Genomic DNA, 17,472 nt, shown 5'->3' with positions numbered 1-17,472 from the left:
ATGAGGATGAGAATTTGAAATTTGTGCTAGTGCACTGGGAGCTAATTTGATGGATGAACGGGACTAGCTTCAAGTTAGTATACCTTTGAATGTTTATCGAGGGCTATCCCAAGAAGAATGAAGAAGGAAACCAGAAGAAATTTTCCATGGAGTTATTAGCTCATGGAATACTTTATCAGAAGTGGATTGTAAGAAAGACATTAGAACATCACTTACAAGGCAATTAGATAACTTTGAAAATAATTCACAATGATGCAGAGGTCGCGAAATGGGCATGGTGAGATGCAGTGTAGAAGTGTAACACAGTGACCTTTAAACTTAAGCCAGGATTCAGAAAATGCTGAAGGGAGTTGCAGGAAATAGAACATTTATTCAAATCTCTTTTTCTCCTGAAGATTAAAAAAAAATCCCTACCACTTCAATCTGCATGCTGGTTTCACCAAATGCACATAACAGGCAGTGTAGGCACACGGAAAGTACTGCGCAGTTTACCAGAAACAACATGCAGCAAGAAAATCAGATTTAACTCATCGGGTATTGCATTGTAACATTCTAGACCAGAGTGGGAGATGCAGGAGATGAAATAAAAGGCTGTTAGGCATTTCAAAACCAGGGGCCATAAACATAAGATAGTCACTAATAAATTTAATAGAGAATTCAAGAGAAACTTTCTTTACCCAGAGAGTGGTAAGAATGTAGAACTCACTACCACATGCAGTGGGTGAGGAAACTAGCACTGATGTGTTTAAGGGGAAGCTACATAAATACATGAGGGAGCAGGCAATAGGAAGACCTACTGATAGGATGAAATGAAGTAGGGCGGGAGGAGGTTTGTGTGGGGCATAAGCACCAGCATAGACCAGTTGAGCTGAATGACCTGTTTCTGCACTGTAATTTATATGTAATTTTGAATGCTTATAGCATCAGCACTATTCGGCCCATCATTTCGAACCAAGCTCTTTGTTTAGGCAATTCAAATTAATTGACCTCCCTTGCTTTGTCCTTGCAACACTACTTTCTTCCTGCTTCAAATATTTAATCCTTTCCCCCCTAAAAAGCAAAGGTTTCTACTTCAGTCAGTCTATGCGCCAAAGCATTCCATGCTCCAGAAAATTTCTTTCCATCGCTCCTCTCTCTGTGAATATTTTAAATTCGCCATTAATGACTCCCCAACGAAGGGAGTAGTCTTTTGCTACTCACCCGATCAAAGCCCACCATCATTTTAAAAATCTATTAAATTTACACGCCTTCAGTGGCAGAAGCTTTTAAAAAAACTGTATTTGTCAAAATCCTGGAACTCTCTCCCTAATAGCACTGTAGGTGCAGCGGTTCAAGAAGGCAGCTCACCACTACCTAAGGGCAATTAGGGATGGGCAATAAATGCTGCCCTTGCCAGCGAAGCCACATCCCAGGAATGAATATAAAAAGAACTTGTGAAGCAAACTTTTAATTGGTTATTTCACTGCAGGTTTCTAAATATAAATTGCACAATGACACACTGACTGCTTAGTTCAGCAGTAAAAGACATTTTAAAACAAGGTGTGTTACTACATGGTTAAATGAACATAAAAAAAACTTACAAGGCAGAAAAAGACCAGCTGAAACACAGAGATAAAAACAAAAAAACTGCGGATGCTGGAAATCCAAAACAAAAACAGAATTACCTGGAAAAACTCAGCAGGTCTGGCAGCATCGGCGGAGAAGAAAAGAGTTGACGTTTCGAGTCCTCATGACCCTTCGACAGAACTGAGTGAATCCAAGAAAGGGGTGAAATATAAGCTGAAACACAGCCTGCTCCGGACCTCATGAAGGCTAGAGCAACAGGACCAGACACTTCACACATCTCTGCATTTTTTGAGAAAGCCACCACAATACAGATATTGTTCCTGTGGCCCCAACATTGTTAGAAGACATGAAGGAATATATATATATGTCTATATCATCCTGACTACTTTATAAACTTAGTACTTTTTTTAAAAAATTGTCAAATGGCTGGACTGATAAAAAGGCAGCAGCTGACCACATGATGGTAGTTTTGGAAGTTTCCGAGTAGTTGATAAATGGACAAAGGTTAAATCATCAAACTCCTGTAACGTAACCATCTTGCATTGTGTAAACATTCTAGCCAAGTCAACACAAAGGGCTAATAGACGTGCGCCTGCACCAGCCAGTGCTGGACAAAGGCAGAGCTTTTGGGACACCTCATCTCTATGGTTCTACAGTTACCTGCTTGAAACACAATGAGTTTTAACAAGGGGTCCTCGTTAGCTGAACAGCTTGACCCGAAACCACCCTGTCACATGACCGAGACTTGAGCTGTTTGAACTGCTTTAATTTTACAGCTTTTGGGTTCTATCTTCAGTCACTGTTTAGTCTCAGAAGAGAAGCAGGACTCCAGGCTAGCAGCCTGCCTCTGTCTACCATTTACCACCTAACAAGTTTCAATTGTCTGGCCCTCATCTACAGTGTGTACTACTGGAACATTTAAACTTCTGTATCTGGGCCTACAAGACTAACTCATCTCTACATGCAAAAACAAAAATACCTGGAAAAACTCAGCAGGTCTGGCAGCATCTGCGGAGAGGAACACAGTTAACGTTTCGAGTCCGAATGACCCTTCAACAGAACTAAGGAAAAATAGAAGAGAGGTGAATATTTTTCCTTAGTTCTGTTAATGGGTCATTCGGACTCGAAACGTTAACTGTGTTCCTCTCCGCAGATGCTGCCAGACCTGCTGGGTTTTTCCAGGTATTTTTGTTTTTGTTTTGGATTTCCAGCATCCGCAGCTTTTTCCTTTCATCCCTACATGCCTTCTTCCATCGTGGAAGTCATCACTTCTGGAAAAGCAGATCATCCTGCAACAGTTTCAGTCTGCTAACCTCAGAAGGAATGCACCATGGACATTTTGAGCTTGGACTCATATGAAACCATAATTCTTATTTTTGCCTGTGGTCTTTGCCTTGAACCCCTTTCTTTCCCCTTATCCCTCTTTTATTGTATGAATGCAAAAAGGAATGGACATTGCAAACCCTCTTCTCATGTTTTGTGTGTAAAAAAAACTAACCCACTTATTTTGTCTTATCTCAAATTAGCTGTGGGATTATTAATTGAAGAAACTGAAAGGTTGGGGAAAATACACCACCATTTGTAAAGGGGGGGGGGAATCAAAAACATTTTTTCTGTTTATAGGTGGGTAGTGGGTGGAGAAATCAGGGCTGTGCTAAATTCAAATCCCTCCTGTCTACAACAATTGTCTAGGGTTATTAAGGTGCCGAGGATCAGGGTATATGGTACATGCTGTTCCAGACATTCAGTAACCCTCAATCCTCCCAGAAGGTGAAATGATGCACCTTTAAACAACATGATTGATTAGGTTCGTAAAAATATTAATTAGTCTCAAACTAGCATTTGGAAGGTGACTTTATAGAATTTGGCAAATCATCTCTCTTGCTTAGAAATGCAGAGTGTAGATCCTTGGACCACTGGTGCCATGCCAGAACAAAAAAGATGACTTTCCTCCTTTTATTGCCACTTTTCAACAAAGGCAAGTCCTAGAAGAATGGTTCACTTACTAATACCCAGTTATATATCTGTCGTAGTTCAGTTGGTAGTGTTCTCACCTGAGTCAGAAGGTTCTGTGTTGAAACCCACTCCCAAGACTACGGCACAAAAATCTAGGCTGACACTCCAGTGCAGCACTGAAGGAATGCTACACTGTTGGAGGTGCTGTTTTTCGGATGAAACTTTAACTCATCTGCCCTCTCAGGTGGAAGTAAAAGATCCCATGGTACTATTGGTAGAAGAGCAGGGGAGTACTGCCTGGTGTCCTGGGGCCAATATTTATCCTTCAATCAAAATCACTAAAACAGATTATCCGGTCATTATCACATTGCTGCTTGTGAGAGCTTGTTGTGCATAAACTGGCTGCCACAATTCCTACATTAGAACAGTGATGACGCTTCAAAGGTAATTCATAGGCTGTAAAGCACTTTTGGGGGGCAGGGTGCCTGATGTTGTGAAAGACGCTATATAAATGCAAGTCTTTTTTATATGGACTATCTGACCCACGGATCCATTCCCATTTTGTGTGGAGTTACTTAATCTTGTTTGGGGCAACTTTTGAATGGGTGCTATAAATGGCCATTGGACCACAGAAGGAAATCAGCTAGTAATCCTGCCATTGACACCCACCCTGCTGGAAGCTGCCCATGCTCATGTGAGGGTAGGATAAAGCGTGCAGTCACAGTTGAAGTGTCTGTCAACACACGCTTTTGAGCTTCATTTTAGAACGGCCATTTGGATAAAGTGCTAAAGGCCAACTCACGGCAATGGAATTGTACAGATATCAATGACTGGACTTGGGTACACAGGACATAATTTCAAAATTTGCAGATGACATTGACAGAGTGGCAGGCACATGATGGATGCAATTTAAAGCTGAGAAGTAAGGAGGGATGAGCTTTAAAAGGAAAAATGGGGAGAAGCAATATTAACTAAATGGTACAATTTTAAAAGGGGTGCAGGAACACAAATCTTTGAAGGTGGCAGGACAAGTCAAGAAGGTTGTTGAAAAGGCATATAGGATCCTGGGCTTTAAAAATAGAGGCATGGAGTATAAAAGTAAGGAAGTCACGTTAAACCTTCATAAAACACTGGTCAGGTCTCAACTGGAGCAGTGTGCCCAATTCTGGGAGCCACGCTTCAGGAAGGATGTCAAAGCCTTGGAGAGGGTTTACTAGAATGATACCAGGGATGAAGGACTTCAGTTATGTGGAGAGGTTAGAGAAGTTGGGATGCTCTCCTGAGAACAGAAAAGGTTGAGAGGAAATTCAATAGAGGTGTTAAACATCTTGAAGGTTTTGATAGTATCTCCTTATTTACTCTATTTCCACTGTTAGAAGGATCAGTAACCAGAGGATACAGATTAGAACCAAAGGTGAAATGAGGAAAAATGTGCGCACGTGTGATGCGCATGTGTGCCCGCGCGCGTGATGCACGCATGTGATGTGCACGTGTGCGCGTGATGTGCACGTGTGCGCGTGATGTGCACGTGTGCGCGTGCGTGTGATGTGCACGTGTGCGCGTGCGTGTGATGTGCACGTGTGCGCGTGCGTGTGATGTGCACGTGTGCGCGTGCGTGTGATGTGCACGTGTGCGCGTGCGTGTGATGTGCACGTGTCTGTGTATGTATGTAGGGAGAGGGAGGTGGGAAACTTCAATATTGCAATATGAAAATACTTTAAAAGGAACCCAAGTATTTCGGGATTTCCCTGTCCATTAAACTATATAAATAATAATGCTTTATGTAACACATTTAATGGAGTTTCAAACAACATAATATTCCTCTTGATTCAAATTATTAATTCTTTAAGAGCATAAATTCCCATTTCTGTCATACTTAAAAGAAAGACTTGCGTTTATATAGAATTTTTCACCACCTCAGGACATTCCAAATGATTCACAGGAATGAGTAACTTTTGCGAGTACAGTCACTGTTTTAATGTGGGGAAATACAGTAGCCAATTTGTGCACAGCAAGCTCCCACAAACAGTAAATGTGATAATGACTAGATAATCTGTTTTAATGATGTTGATTGAGGGATATATATTGCCCAGGACACCAGGGAGAACTCCACTGCTCTGCTACGGAATATGGCTACAGGGTCTTTTATGTCCATCTGAGGGGGCAGATAGGGCCCTCGGTTAAAAATGGCACCTCTGATAGTGCAGCACTCTCTCACAACTGTACTGGGATGTCAGCCTGCATCTTGTGGTGTGGGCCTTGCACACACAACCTTATGACTCAGGGGCAAGTGTGCTACCTCAAAAGCATGGCTGACAACTTGGAGTTGCTTAATTTGAATTATTGAGTAATTCAATTTATTTTTAATTGTAAATAATGGATCAGTAGACTGCAACTAATGTAGATGTTTAAAAGGTGCATTGGTGCCAGAGATTTCTGCTTTCAGATAAATTGGACCATGATCCAAATCCAGTATTCCAATCAACAGAAAGTCAGCTACCAATTTTTCAACATTAGTCTGGACACTCTTTGCGTGATGTCTCTTCTCTTTGAAGCATCTGAACACTGACCTTTCAATAACATCCTCAGCAATTTCAATCCATTACTCTCCTCACCTCCGAAGGCTGGAAAATTCCACTGGCTAGTTCGCCCGAAACAAATTAATGTTCAGCTTTGGTGAGTTGAAAAACAAAGCAACTTGTTTTTATCCCTCCACTGCTATCTGTAAAAGGGAACAGTGTAGGGCAATCTCCTACAAAAGGCAGTAACATTCCAAAGAGGTAAAAGCCCCTTTTCCACCTCTATTAAATATTACATAAATTATTGAAGAATGCATTTTTCCATCATCATTTCTTTTAAAAATTAAACCATTAGTTGGAGAGACTGCAGAAGCTGGCATTATTCTCCTTGTAGTGGAGGAGGTTAAGGTGAGATTTGAGAGAGGTGTTCAAAACAATGAAGGAATAAATAAGTAGAAACTGTTTCCACTGGCAGAAGGGTCGATAACTGGAGGACACAGGTTTAAGGTAATTTATAAAAGAGCCAGAGGGGAGATGAAAAAAATTTTAATGTGGTGTATAATGATGATCTGTGCAGCCTGCAAGGGTGGTGGAAGCAGATTCAATAGAGAATTGGATAAAGGCTTGAAAAGGAAAAATTTGTTCATAGTGGGGAAAGGGCAGGGGAGTGAGACTTTTTAAAAAATTAATTCATGGGATGTGGGCGTCGCTGGCTAGTCCAGTATTTATTGCCCATGCCTAATTGCCCTTGTTCAGAGGGCATTTTAAGAGTCACCCACATTGCTGTGGGTCTGGAGTCACATGTAGGTGAGACCAGGTAAGGACAGATTTCCTTCCCTAAAGGTCATCAGTGAACCTGATGGGTTTTTACAACAATTGGCAATGATTTTATGGTCATCATTAGACTTTTAATTCCAGATTTTTACTGAATTCAAATTCCACCATGGCAGAATTCGAAACCGGTCCCCAGAACTTTACCCTGGGTCTCTGGATTACTAGTCCAGTGAAAATATCACTACACCATCGCCTCCCCTCGGGCGTCACTCTTTGAAAGAGCTGAGACAAGTATGATGGGCTGAATGGTCTCCTGTGCTGTATTACACTGATTAGTCCTCGAATGATTTATTCTATCCAGTCGATTTAATTTACTTTAATTGGATGATATTGAGGTGGTGAAAGGTATGATTTAAAAGCATAATTTATCTTTCTTGAAAAAAATATACATTTCTTCTCGTTTGATTAGCCAGTGTGCAGTACAAAACTTAAAAACCACGTCTTCAAACTTTGCATTTCCTCACTGTTGTAAAAAGCAGAATGTGAAACGTGCTGCAAATCACACTCTGGAAAGGTGCAGTACTTTAGATAGTCCTCCTTTCAGTTATGAAAATGAAAATTTCAGCTTTTGTATCAACTGCTACACTCCTGTCTTAAAACATTGCTACAGCTTTTCTTCCCATTGTTTGTTGTTTACATTCTTCATTTGAATTTCATCAGTTTGTTTTCCATCCTTTCTGCTCCCAGGGTGTTTAAGGGTACTGCAATGTTGATCTGATTAGTATAGTTGCTGTTATGCTAAAGTAACAAGCCCTTTGTGCAACTAATCTTTGTGAATCAGTAATGTAGGTCACAGACTTACGTTACAAGGTAAGCACTATGAAACCGCAGTGATCCGAAAATGTGCACTTCCTGAGAACTTTAAATTGCACAGTAAAATGATGAAAAACTTTCAAACTCTAGTTGCAATGCAGATAAACCACATCCTGACAAAAATTGTGTATTATCCTATGGCAATATTATGCATATTATTGAGAATATTCGAAGAGAAATGAGCAATTTACCATATGTGAAAGGAAATGGCCACAACGAGGTTTGAGATCCATGTGTACAAGAAGTCCCATAAAGAGGACAGAACAAAAGGGATTCTAGGTCATTTAAAAAAAGCCTGTATCCCAGAACAGAAAATGGACCCAGAATTACGAAATGTTTGAAGAAGAGGAGCTCGCCCCAGTGTCATCTGATCCCAAGAGAAGTTCGCCCCAGTGTCCTGGCTAATATTGGTCCTTCAATCAACAGATGAACTGGTTCATTACCCCATTACTGTTTGTGGGAGCTTGCTGTGTGCAAATTGGTTGCCATGTTTCCTACGTTACAATAATGATTACACTTATATGCCTTCCTAATGACCTTGCGAGATTTGTGATGTCTGGCTGCTTTGGGCCATCCTGAGGTCATGAAAGGCGCTGTAGTAATGCAAGTCATTCATTCGATTTGACTTTTCTAAGCACGTCTGGTACCATGAATATGCAGAAGCATCAGGTTGGCATTGAGCTTTGTACAGCACAGGAACAGCTACATGTCAAGTCAGGAAAGCTGGTTGTTGTTTGAGACGCAGGAGCAGAAGTAGGCCATTTGGTCCATTGAGTCTGCTCCACCATTCATGGGGAGGCAATGCGGAGTGGTATTGTCGCTGGCCTATTAATCCAGCGACCCAGGGTAATAGATTCAAGATAAGAGGCAGAAGGTGTAGGGGGGATATGAGGAAGAACTTTTTTTTTAAACACAGAGGGTAGTGGGTGCCCGGAATTTGCTGCCCAAGTTGGTGGTAGAGGCAGAAACTTTAAACTCTTTTAAAAAGTACCTGGATCTGCACCTAAAGTGCTGTAAGCTGCAGGGCTATGGGCCGGGTGTAAGAAGGTGGGATTAGAAAGGGCACCTGGGTGTCCTCGGGCTGGCATGGACAAGATGGGCCGAACAGCCTCCTTTTGTGCTGTAACTTTTCTATGGTTCTAATGCTCTGTGGACCCGAGTTCCAATCCTACCACGACAAATGGTGGAATTTGAATACAATAAAAATCTGGAATTAAAAGTCCAATGATGACGATTTTGTAAAAACCCATCTGGTTCACTAATGTCCTTTAGGGAAGGAAACCTGCCGGTCTTACCTGGTCTGGCCTACATGTGAGTCCAGACCCACAGAAATGCCCTCTGAAATGGCCTAGCGAGCCACTCAGTTATAACAAACCACTACAAAGACACAAAAAAGGAATGAAACCAGACGGACCACCTGGCATCAACTTAGGCACCGGAAACGATAACAGCAATCTCAGTCCTGTCGACCCCGGAAAGTCCTCCTTACTAACATCTGGGGGCTAGTGCCAAAATTGGGAGAGCTGTCTCACAGACTAGTCAAGCAACAGCCTGACATAGTCATCCTCATGGAACAGATAATGTCCCAGACTCCACCATCACCATCCCTGGGTATGTCCTGTCCCACCGGCAGGACAGACCCAGTAGAGGTGGCGGCGCAGTGGTATACAGTCGGGATGGAGTTGCCCTGGGAGTCCTCAACATCGACTCCAGACCCCATGTAGTCTCATGGCATCAGGTCAAACATGGGCAAGGATTACCACATACCGCCCTCCCTCAGCTGATGCATCAGTGCCTCCTCCATGTTGAACACCACTTGGAGGAAGCACTGAGGGTGGCGACGGCGCAGAATGTTCTCTGGGTGGGGGACTTCAATGTCCATCACCAAGAGTGGCTCAGTAGCACCACTACTCACCGTCTGGCCAAGTCCTAAATGACATAGCTGCTATAATGGGTCTGCGGCAGGTGGTGAGGGAACCAACAAGAGGGAGAAACATACTTGACCTCATCCTCACCAACCTGCCTACCGCAGATGTATCTGTCCATGACGGTATCGGTAGGAGTGATCACCGCATAATCATTGTGGAGACAAAGTCCCACCTTCACGTTGAGGATACCCTCCATCGTGTTGTGTGGCACTACCACCGTGCTAAACGGGATAGACTTCAAACAGATCTAGCAACTCAAGACAAGACATTCATGAGGCGCTGTGGGCCATCAGCAGCAGCAGAATTGTACTTGAACACAATCTGTAACCTCATGGCCCAGCATATCCCCCACTCTACCATTACCACCAAGCCAGGGGATCGACCCTGGTTCAATGAAGAGTGCAGGAGGGCATGTCAGGAGCAGCACCAGGCATACTTAAAAATGAGATGTCAACCTGGTGAAGCTAGAAAACAGGACTACTTGCGTGCCAAACAGCATAAGCAGCAAGTGATAGACAGAGCTAAGCGATCCCACAACCAACGGATCAGATATCAGCTCTGCAGACCGGCCACATCCAGTCGTGAATGGTGGTGGACAATTAAACAACTCATGGGAGGAGGTGGTACATAAATATCCCCCTCCTCAATGATGGAGGAGCCCAGCACAGCAGTTCTATTACATTCGTAACAATCTTCAGCCAGAAGTACCGAGTGAATGATCCATCTCGGCCTCCTCCAGAGGTCCCCAGCATCACAGATGCCAGTCTTCAGCCAATTCGATTCACTCCACGTGATATCAAGAAATGGCTGAAGGTACTGATAATGCAAAGTCTACAGGCCCTGACAATATTGCAGCAATAGTACTGAACACTTGTGCTCCAGAACTTGCCGCGCCCCCTAGCCAAGCTGTTCCAGTGCAGCTACAACACTGGCATCTACCCGTCTATCTGGAAAATTGCCCAGGTTTGTCCTGTACACAAAAAGCAGGACAAATCCAACCCGGCCAATTACCGCCCCATCAGTTTACTCTCCATCATCAGTAAAGTAATGGAAGGGGTCATCAACAGTGCTATCATGCGGCACTTGCTTAGCAATAACCTGATCACTGATGTCCAGTTTGGGTTCCACCAGGGCCACTCAGCTCCTGACCTCATTACAGCCTTGGTTCAAACATAGACAAAAGAGCTGAACTCCCGAATCAGTGGGAAAACTCTTTACTGATTGGAATCATACCTAGCATAAAGGAAGATGGTTGTGGTTGTTGGAGGTCAATCATCTCAGCTCCAGGACATCACTGCAGGAGTTCCTCAGGATAGTGTCCTTGGCCCAACCATCTTCAGCTGCTTCATCAATGATCTTCCTTCCATCATAAGGTCAGAAGTGGGGATGTTCGCTGATGATTGCACAATGTTCAGCATCATTTGCGACTCCTCAGATACTGAAGCAGTCCATGTCCAAATGCAGCAAGACCTGGACAATATCCAGGCTTGGGCTGACAAGTGGCAAGTAACATTCGCACCACAAAAGTGTCAGGCAATGATCATCTCCAACAAGGGAGGATCTAACCATCGCCCCTTGATGTTCAATGGCATTACCATCATTGAATCCCCCACTATCAACACCCTGGGGGTTACCATTGGCCAGAAACTGAACTGGGTCAGCCATATAAATATGGCTGCAAGAGCAGGTCAGAGGCTAGGAATCGTGCAACGAGTAACTTGTCTCCTGACTCCCCAAAGCCTGTTGTCCATCTACAAGGCACAAGCCAGGAGTGTGATGGAATACTCCCCACTTGCCTGGGTGAGTGCAGCACTACAACACTGAAGAAGCTTGACAAAGCAGTTTGATTGTTTGGCACCACATCCACAAACATTCACTCCCTCCACCACCAACACACAGTAGCAGCAGTGTGCACCATCTACAAGATGCACTGCAGGAATTCACCAAGGCTCCTTAGACAGCACCTTCCAAACCCACGACCACTACCAGCTAGAAGCACTAGGACAGCAGATAGGTGGGAACACCACCACCTGGAAGTTCCCCTCCAAGCCACTCACCATCCTGACTTGGAAATATATCACCGTTCCTTCACTGTCGCTGGGTCAAAACCCTGGAACTCCCTCCCTATCAGCACTGTGGGTGTATCTACACCACAGGGACTGCAGTGGCTCAAGAAGGCAGTTCACTACAACCTTCTCAATGGCAACTAGGGATGGACAATAAATGCTGGCCCAGCCATCGAAGCCCAAATCTCGCGAATGAATAAAAAAAAAATCATGGCTGATCTGATAATCCTCAACTCCACTTTCCTGCCTTTTCCCCATAACCCTTGATTCTCTTACTGATTAAAAATCTGTTTACACTATAAAGGCTCGTCCCCCTCAGGGATGAGATTGCCCGACACAATATCAATAGTGAGATCTTGAAACTTTGCTTGTGCTCCCTTGAGCTTAGAGGGTTGAGTGGTGATCTAATTGAGGCATTTAAAGTGATAAAAGGATATAACAGGGCAGATACAGGCAAACTATTTCTTTTGGTGGGAGAGTCCATAAAAAAAAGCGTAATCTTAAAAGCAACACAACCTTTCACAGAAGGTAATGGAAATCTGGAACTCGCCTCTTCTAATATCCTGGGGATCGTATGAAATGAATACTGAGCTCAAGATGTTTATTAGGTAAAGGGGCAAAATGGCCCACTCCTACTCCTAACTTGTATGCTCATACGCAAGGGATATTAAAAGTGCAAAAATGGGGTTAAGGTACAGATTAGCCATGTAACTGAATTGTGATACAGCTCTGATGGACCGAATGGCTGACTTCTGTGCCTATAAAGTTGATCTCGAGTAGATGCATCTAGTAGCTTGATAGTGCCACCAACTGGAGGTTAATAGTATGGCAGCCCTTTGCACAGTCACCTTAATATTCAGAAGCAACTAAGACAGTAAGGGTAAATGTCTGAAAATTAAGGTGAACTCACCCAGTATCTGCAAAGTAAGCTGGAGCTAGGTGCAACATCAGTACTTCAATGCATCAATTATTCAAGACACTTCAATCAATACTGATGCACGGCAAGATACAAACCTATCCAAAAGTCACTATATCCATCCATAACAAGGGATGTTTTTGTATATCACAGGGTAAAATTGTATAATATGACAGAGTAAAATACAAATTGAACTGCAAAGTTATGTTAAATACTCGTGGATCTGCTCATGTGAAATTTCAGGATATTGCTTTATCATAAGACTTGCAGTCGGATAGAAATCACTGACAAGCCCCATGTGTTCCCATAGCAACATTATTTAAGGTACATGCACTAATTTTAGTCAAAAATGCCTTATACATAGGTAAATGTGCTTCACATGTGTACATTTGTTTCACAAACATCTTCTCCGTTCAATAACCAAGGGAGTAAAGCGCTCATATCAATCAAAAAAGCACACACAATCAGCTTTTCCTCTTACTATTTTACCAACAAATGCATAGGAAGGTTTAAAGTTCTCATGCAGGTGCTGTGAGGACATGAGTATTGAGATCATAGACCCAATTACTCACTGTTCAGTTACTTATGAAAAATGCATTTGGCAACATATAGATTTCCAAATGTCCCTGTGTGGCTAGTGACTAATGTACTGGGCATCACTATTTTAAGGACATTCCTCATGTGAATTGGGGGATACAATGTTTTATTTAACACTGAATACAGTCTATGCCTCCTTATTCATTGCTCATTTAGTCATTCTGATTAAGCAGTTTGAATGCAATGGCATTTTCTTCTGCTCCATAAAATTCAAATTAACAGATAACAGACAGCTTCAAATCAAAAGTAGACTGTATAGAAACAGATTATTAGAAATTCCTCTTGGTCAACAGGAACACAATCGGAATAACCATGTGATCACAATGCATTCCAGTATGTCCGACAGCATCATGAATTTCTGTTACAGCTTTTACCTAGTTGCAGGAATTTTGCAATAGTCATAGAATTCGTATAAAGTGATTTTTTTTAAAAAAAATTCATTCACAGATGTGGGTGTCGCTGACAGGATCAGCGTTTATTGATCATCCCTAAATGCCTCCAAGCAGGTGGTGGTGAACTTTTTTAAACTGCTGCAGTCCATATGAACATACATGTGAATTAGGAGGAGTACGCCACTTGGCCCTTCGATCCTGCTCTGCCATTCAATGAGGTCATGGTTGATCTGATTGTAACCTCAACTCCACATTCTCGCCTACCCCCGTTAACCTTTCACCCTCTTGCTTATCAACAATCTATGTACCTCTGCCTGAATAAAAATATTCAAAGACACTGCTTCTACTGCCTTTTGAGGAACAGAGTTCTAAAGACTCCATGTGTTGTTGGACCACCCATAATGCTGTTAGGAAGGAATTTCCAGGGTTTTCAATTAGCGACAGTGAAAGAATGGTGATATAATTCCAAGTTGGGATGGTGCGCGTCTTGAAGGGGAACTTGATTAATAAGGAAATTGGAAAGAGTGTAAATCCAGCTTCCGATTTTGCTATTAACCAAGAGGAATTTTATAATATTCTGTTTCTATACTGCCCACTTGTTTTGATTTGAATCTGTTTGTTGCCAATCAGGAGGGCGGTAAACAACAATGCCTTCAGCTGCCTGGGCCCTAGCTCTGCAATTACCTCCCTAAATCTCTAAACTCCTTTAAGAAACTCCTGAAAACCCACTCATTGACCAAGCTTTTGGTCACCTGTCTAATGTCTCCTTATGGTTCAGTATGTTTGATAACACTCCTGTAGAATGCCTTGGAAGTTGCTACTATTTAAAGGTGCTATATAATGCATGCTGTTGTTGTATTGTTCAAAGGCATGGACTTTTCCAAACAGAACCTGGTCCCTACCCTTGAGGAAAAAAGCAAAATACTGCGGATGCTGAAAATCTGAAACAAAAACAGAAAATGCTGGAAAAACTCAGCAGGGATAACAGCATCTGTGGATAGAGAGACAGAGTTAATGTTTCTAGTCCATATGACTCTTAAGAGTCATATGGACTAGAAACGTTAACTGTCTTTCTCACCACAAATGCTGTCAGACCTGCTGAGCCCTTCCCCTTGAGGTCCTGCTGTAAAGAAAAGCTGCTGGTGTTCGTAATGCTGACAGATCCTACCTCTTCTTCTTGCTGACGATCATGTCCATCGTCTGCAGTAACCGTCTCTCCAGTGCAAGTATGTCACTGTCAGTCACATTTCTTGGAACAGGGACAAAAGGAAAGAGTGAGAGGCACATCATAAAATCAGATACATGTCAAAATGGAATCTAAATAGCTATCAGCACACACAGTAGAAGAACCCATGGTTGTAGAAGATAGCTCAAGGCAAGGTACATGGACTGAGGCTGCATGCTTTGAAATTACACTGATCCATAAGATCTTTCGGCAGTGGCATAGTGGTATTGTCACTGGGCTAGCATTCCAGAGACAAAAACAGAAAATATTGGAAAAACTCAACAGCTCTGACAGCATCTGCTGAGAGAGATACAGAGTTGACATTGCGAGTCTGTATAACTCTTTTTCAGAGCTCATTAGACCCTTCCTCAGAGCTCAGAGTATTCCAGAGACCTAGGGTAAAGCTCTGGGGATCCAGGTTCAAATCCCACCATGGCAGATAATGAAATTTGAATTCAATCAAAAATCTGGAATTAAAAGTGTGATGGCGACCACGAAACCATTGTCAATTGTCATAAAAACCCACCTGGTTCACTAATGTCCTTTAGGGAAGGAAATCTACTGCCTTTACCTGGTCTGGCCCATATGAGACTCCAGACCCACAGCAACGTAGTTGACTCTTAAATGCCCTCTGAACAAGGGCAGTTAGGGATGGGCAATAAATGCTGGCCTTGTCAGTGATGCCCACATCCCAAGAACGAATAAAAAAAAAATCATAATCAGGAAATCTTACAGCACAGGAGGAATCCATTTTGTCTATCATGTGTGTCTTTGAAATATCTGTCTAACTAATCAACCCCCCACCCCTCCCCCAACAGCTTTTTCCTCTGAGCCCTGCAAATGTTTCCTTTTCAAGTATTTATCCAATTCCCTTTTGAAAATTATTACTGAATCTGCTTCCACCACCGGTTTAGACAGAAAATTCCAAATCGCAACTCGCTACATAAAGAAAACTCTCATTTCCCTCAGTTCTTTTGCTAGTTATTTTAATTATTTTCCTGATTACTGGTCCTTAAAGTATAAAGATTGTTGTATGTAAAAAGGCAAATTAAATTTTAAAAAGAAAGCAGCTGATCTTCTATTGCATTACTGAGGTTAAAATAAACACTGAGTGTAAACTTCCTCACTGCTCAACTCTCATCTTGTGTCTTCAACCCTTCAATTCCTTTCCATTTGTGCTTCTATTGTTTCCATTCTCCCTTTCAGTCAATCTTTGCCTTTCCGTGCCCCCTCGCTTTTGTACACACACTTGTGTACAAGTGTGTCTGTGCCCTACTGATTTACTCAAACATCACTTTAACCTCTTAAGAAAATAAAAGCAAAACCCAGAGCTGTTTTAATATTAATTTTTAAATGGAAGTTAGTCTCCCTGTGTCATGAAGGTTATCGGCTGGTTTTTAAGATCAGCACTGAATGAACAGCCTTCTCCAATGAGCTCAAAAAAAAAATGCCCACAAAGAATCAGCGGGGTTCTAGAGTACAGACTTCCTCTATTCAGGTGTCAGTTTGGCCGTTCAGCACCAAATATGACTTGGTTTGCCATAAAAAGCCCAGTTATACCTGATTGAACAAGGGTTAAAATTCTCATTGGTCATTTCACTGAGAATAATGTGCAAATTGTTGGAGGTTCCTGACAAATCAGTTCATTCCTAATGATTTAACCTGTGAAGACTGCAACAGTGAACCCTGTGGAGGAGCCGGGTATCACTGACTCAACAGTGAGCTCTGTGGAGGAGCCGGGTATCACTGACTCAACTGTGAACCCTGTGGAGGAGCAGGGTATCACTGACTCAACTGTGAACCCTGTGGAGGAGCAGGGTATCACTGACTCAACTGTGAACCCTGTGGAGGAGCAGGGTATCACCGACTCAACTGTGAACCCTGTGGAGGAGCAGGGTATCACTGACTCAACTGTGAACCCTGTGGAGGAGCAGGGTATCACTGACTCAACTGTGAACCCTGTGGAGGAGCAGGGTATCACTGACTCAACTGTGAACCCTGTGGAGGAGCAGGGTATCACTGACTCAACTGTGAGCTCTGTGGAGGAGCAGGGTATCAATGATTCAACTGTGAACCCTGTGGAGGAGCAGGGTATCACTGACTCAACTGTGAGCTCTGTGGAGGAGCAGGGTATCAATGATTCAACAGTGAACCCTGTGGAGAAGCAGGGTATCACTGACTCAACTGTCAGGTTTCGGTCATTAACTGTACCATGTGCAGATGCCAGAATTTGCTGTCTGATTTAAATAAAGTGAATGCGTACAGCCTCACCATTATTACTACTGCAAGCTCCAGGACATTATTTAATCGCGAAGAAAATTAACTCTTCAGGACTATTCGTTGCAACCACACATCTATCTTGCGAATTCCTGAGTAAGACCTCCAAAGGATTTCAACTTTTTTTAAGCTAGCTGAAGCATATTTCAGTATTTGTTCTTAGAATGTGGTGACATGAGTATGGCCACAGTTGTTGCCCCTTGGCAGTGGGCTGCCTCCTTGAACTGCTCATAATCGTCCCATGTGGCCTTATATCAGGAATCTCAGGAAACTGATCCAGCAACGATGAAGGCACAGCAACATATGCCCATGTCAAGAGTGCTGCGTGGCTCGAAGGAGAAACTGGAGATGGTGGGCTCCCATGACATTGCTACCCTTGTCCC

General features: G+C 42.8%; 1 protein-coding gene across 4 annotated transcripts in view; it reads right to left on the bottom strand.

Moving 5' to 3' along the window:
• si:ch73-390b10.2 (Golgi pH regulator) overlaps positions 1 to 17,472 on the bottom strand; it is a 48,619-nt gene that overhangs the window by 17,556 nt on the left and 13,591 nt on the right. For all 4 annotated transcript variants that reach the window (XM_041199644.1, XM_041199647.1, XM_041199648.1 and 1 more), the window contains exon 7: positions 14,756 to 14,836. In XM_041199644.1, coding sequence (XP_041055578.1) covers positions 14,756 to 14,836 — 81 coding nt within the window. The remainder of the gene's footprint in view (positions 1 to 14,755; positions 14,837 to 17,472) is intronic.

This window comes from Carcharodon carcharias, chromosome 11 (genome assembly GCF_017639515.1).
Source record: "Carcharodon carcharias isolate sCarCar2 chromosome 11, sCarCar2.pri, whole genome shotgun sequence".
Classification (NCBI taxonomy): domain Eukaryota; kingdom Metazoa; phylum Chordata; class Chondrichthyes; order Lamniformes; family Lamnidae; genus Carcharodon; species Carcharodon carcharias.
This window is presented reverse-complemented; position numbering and strand designations above follow the sequence as displayed.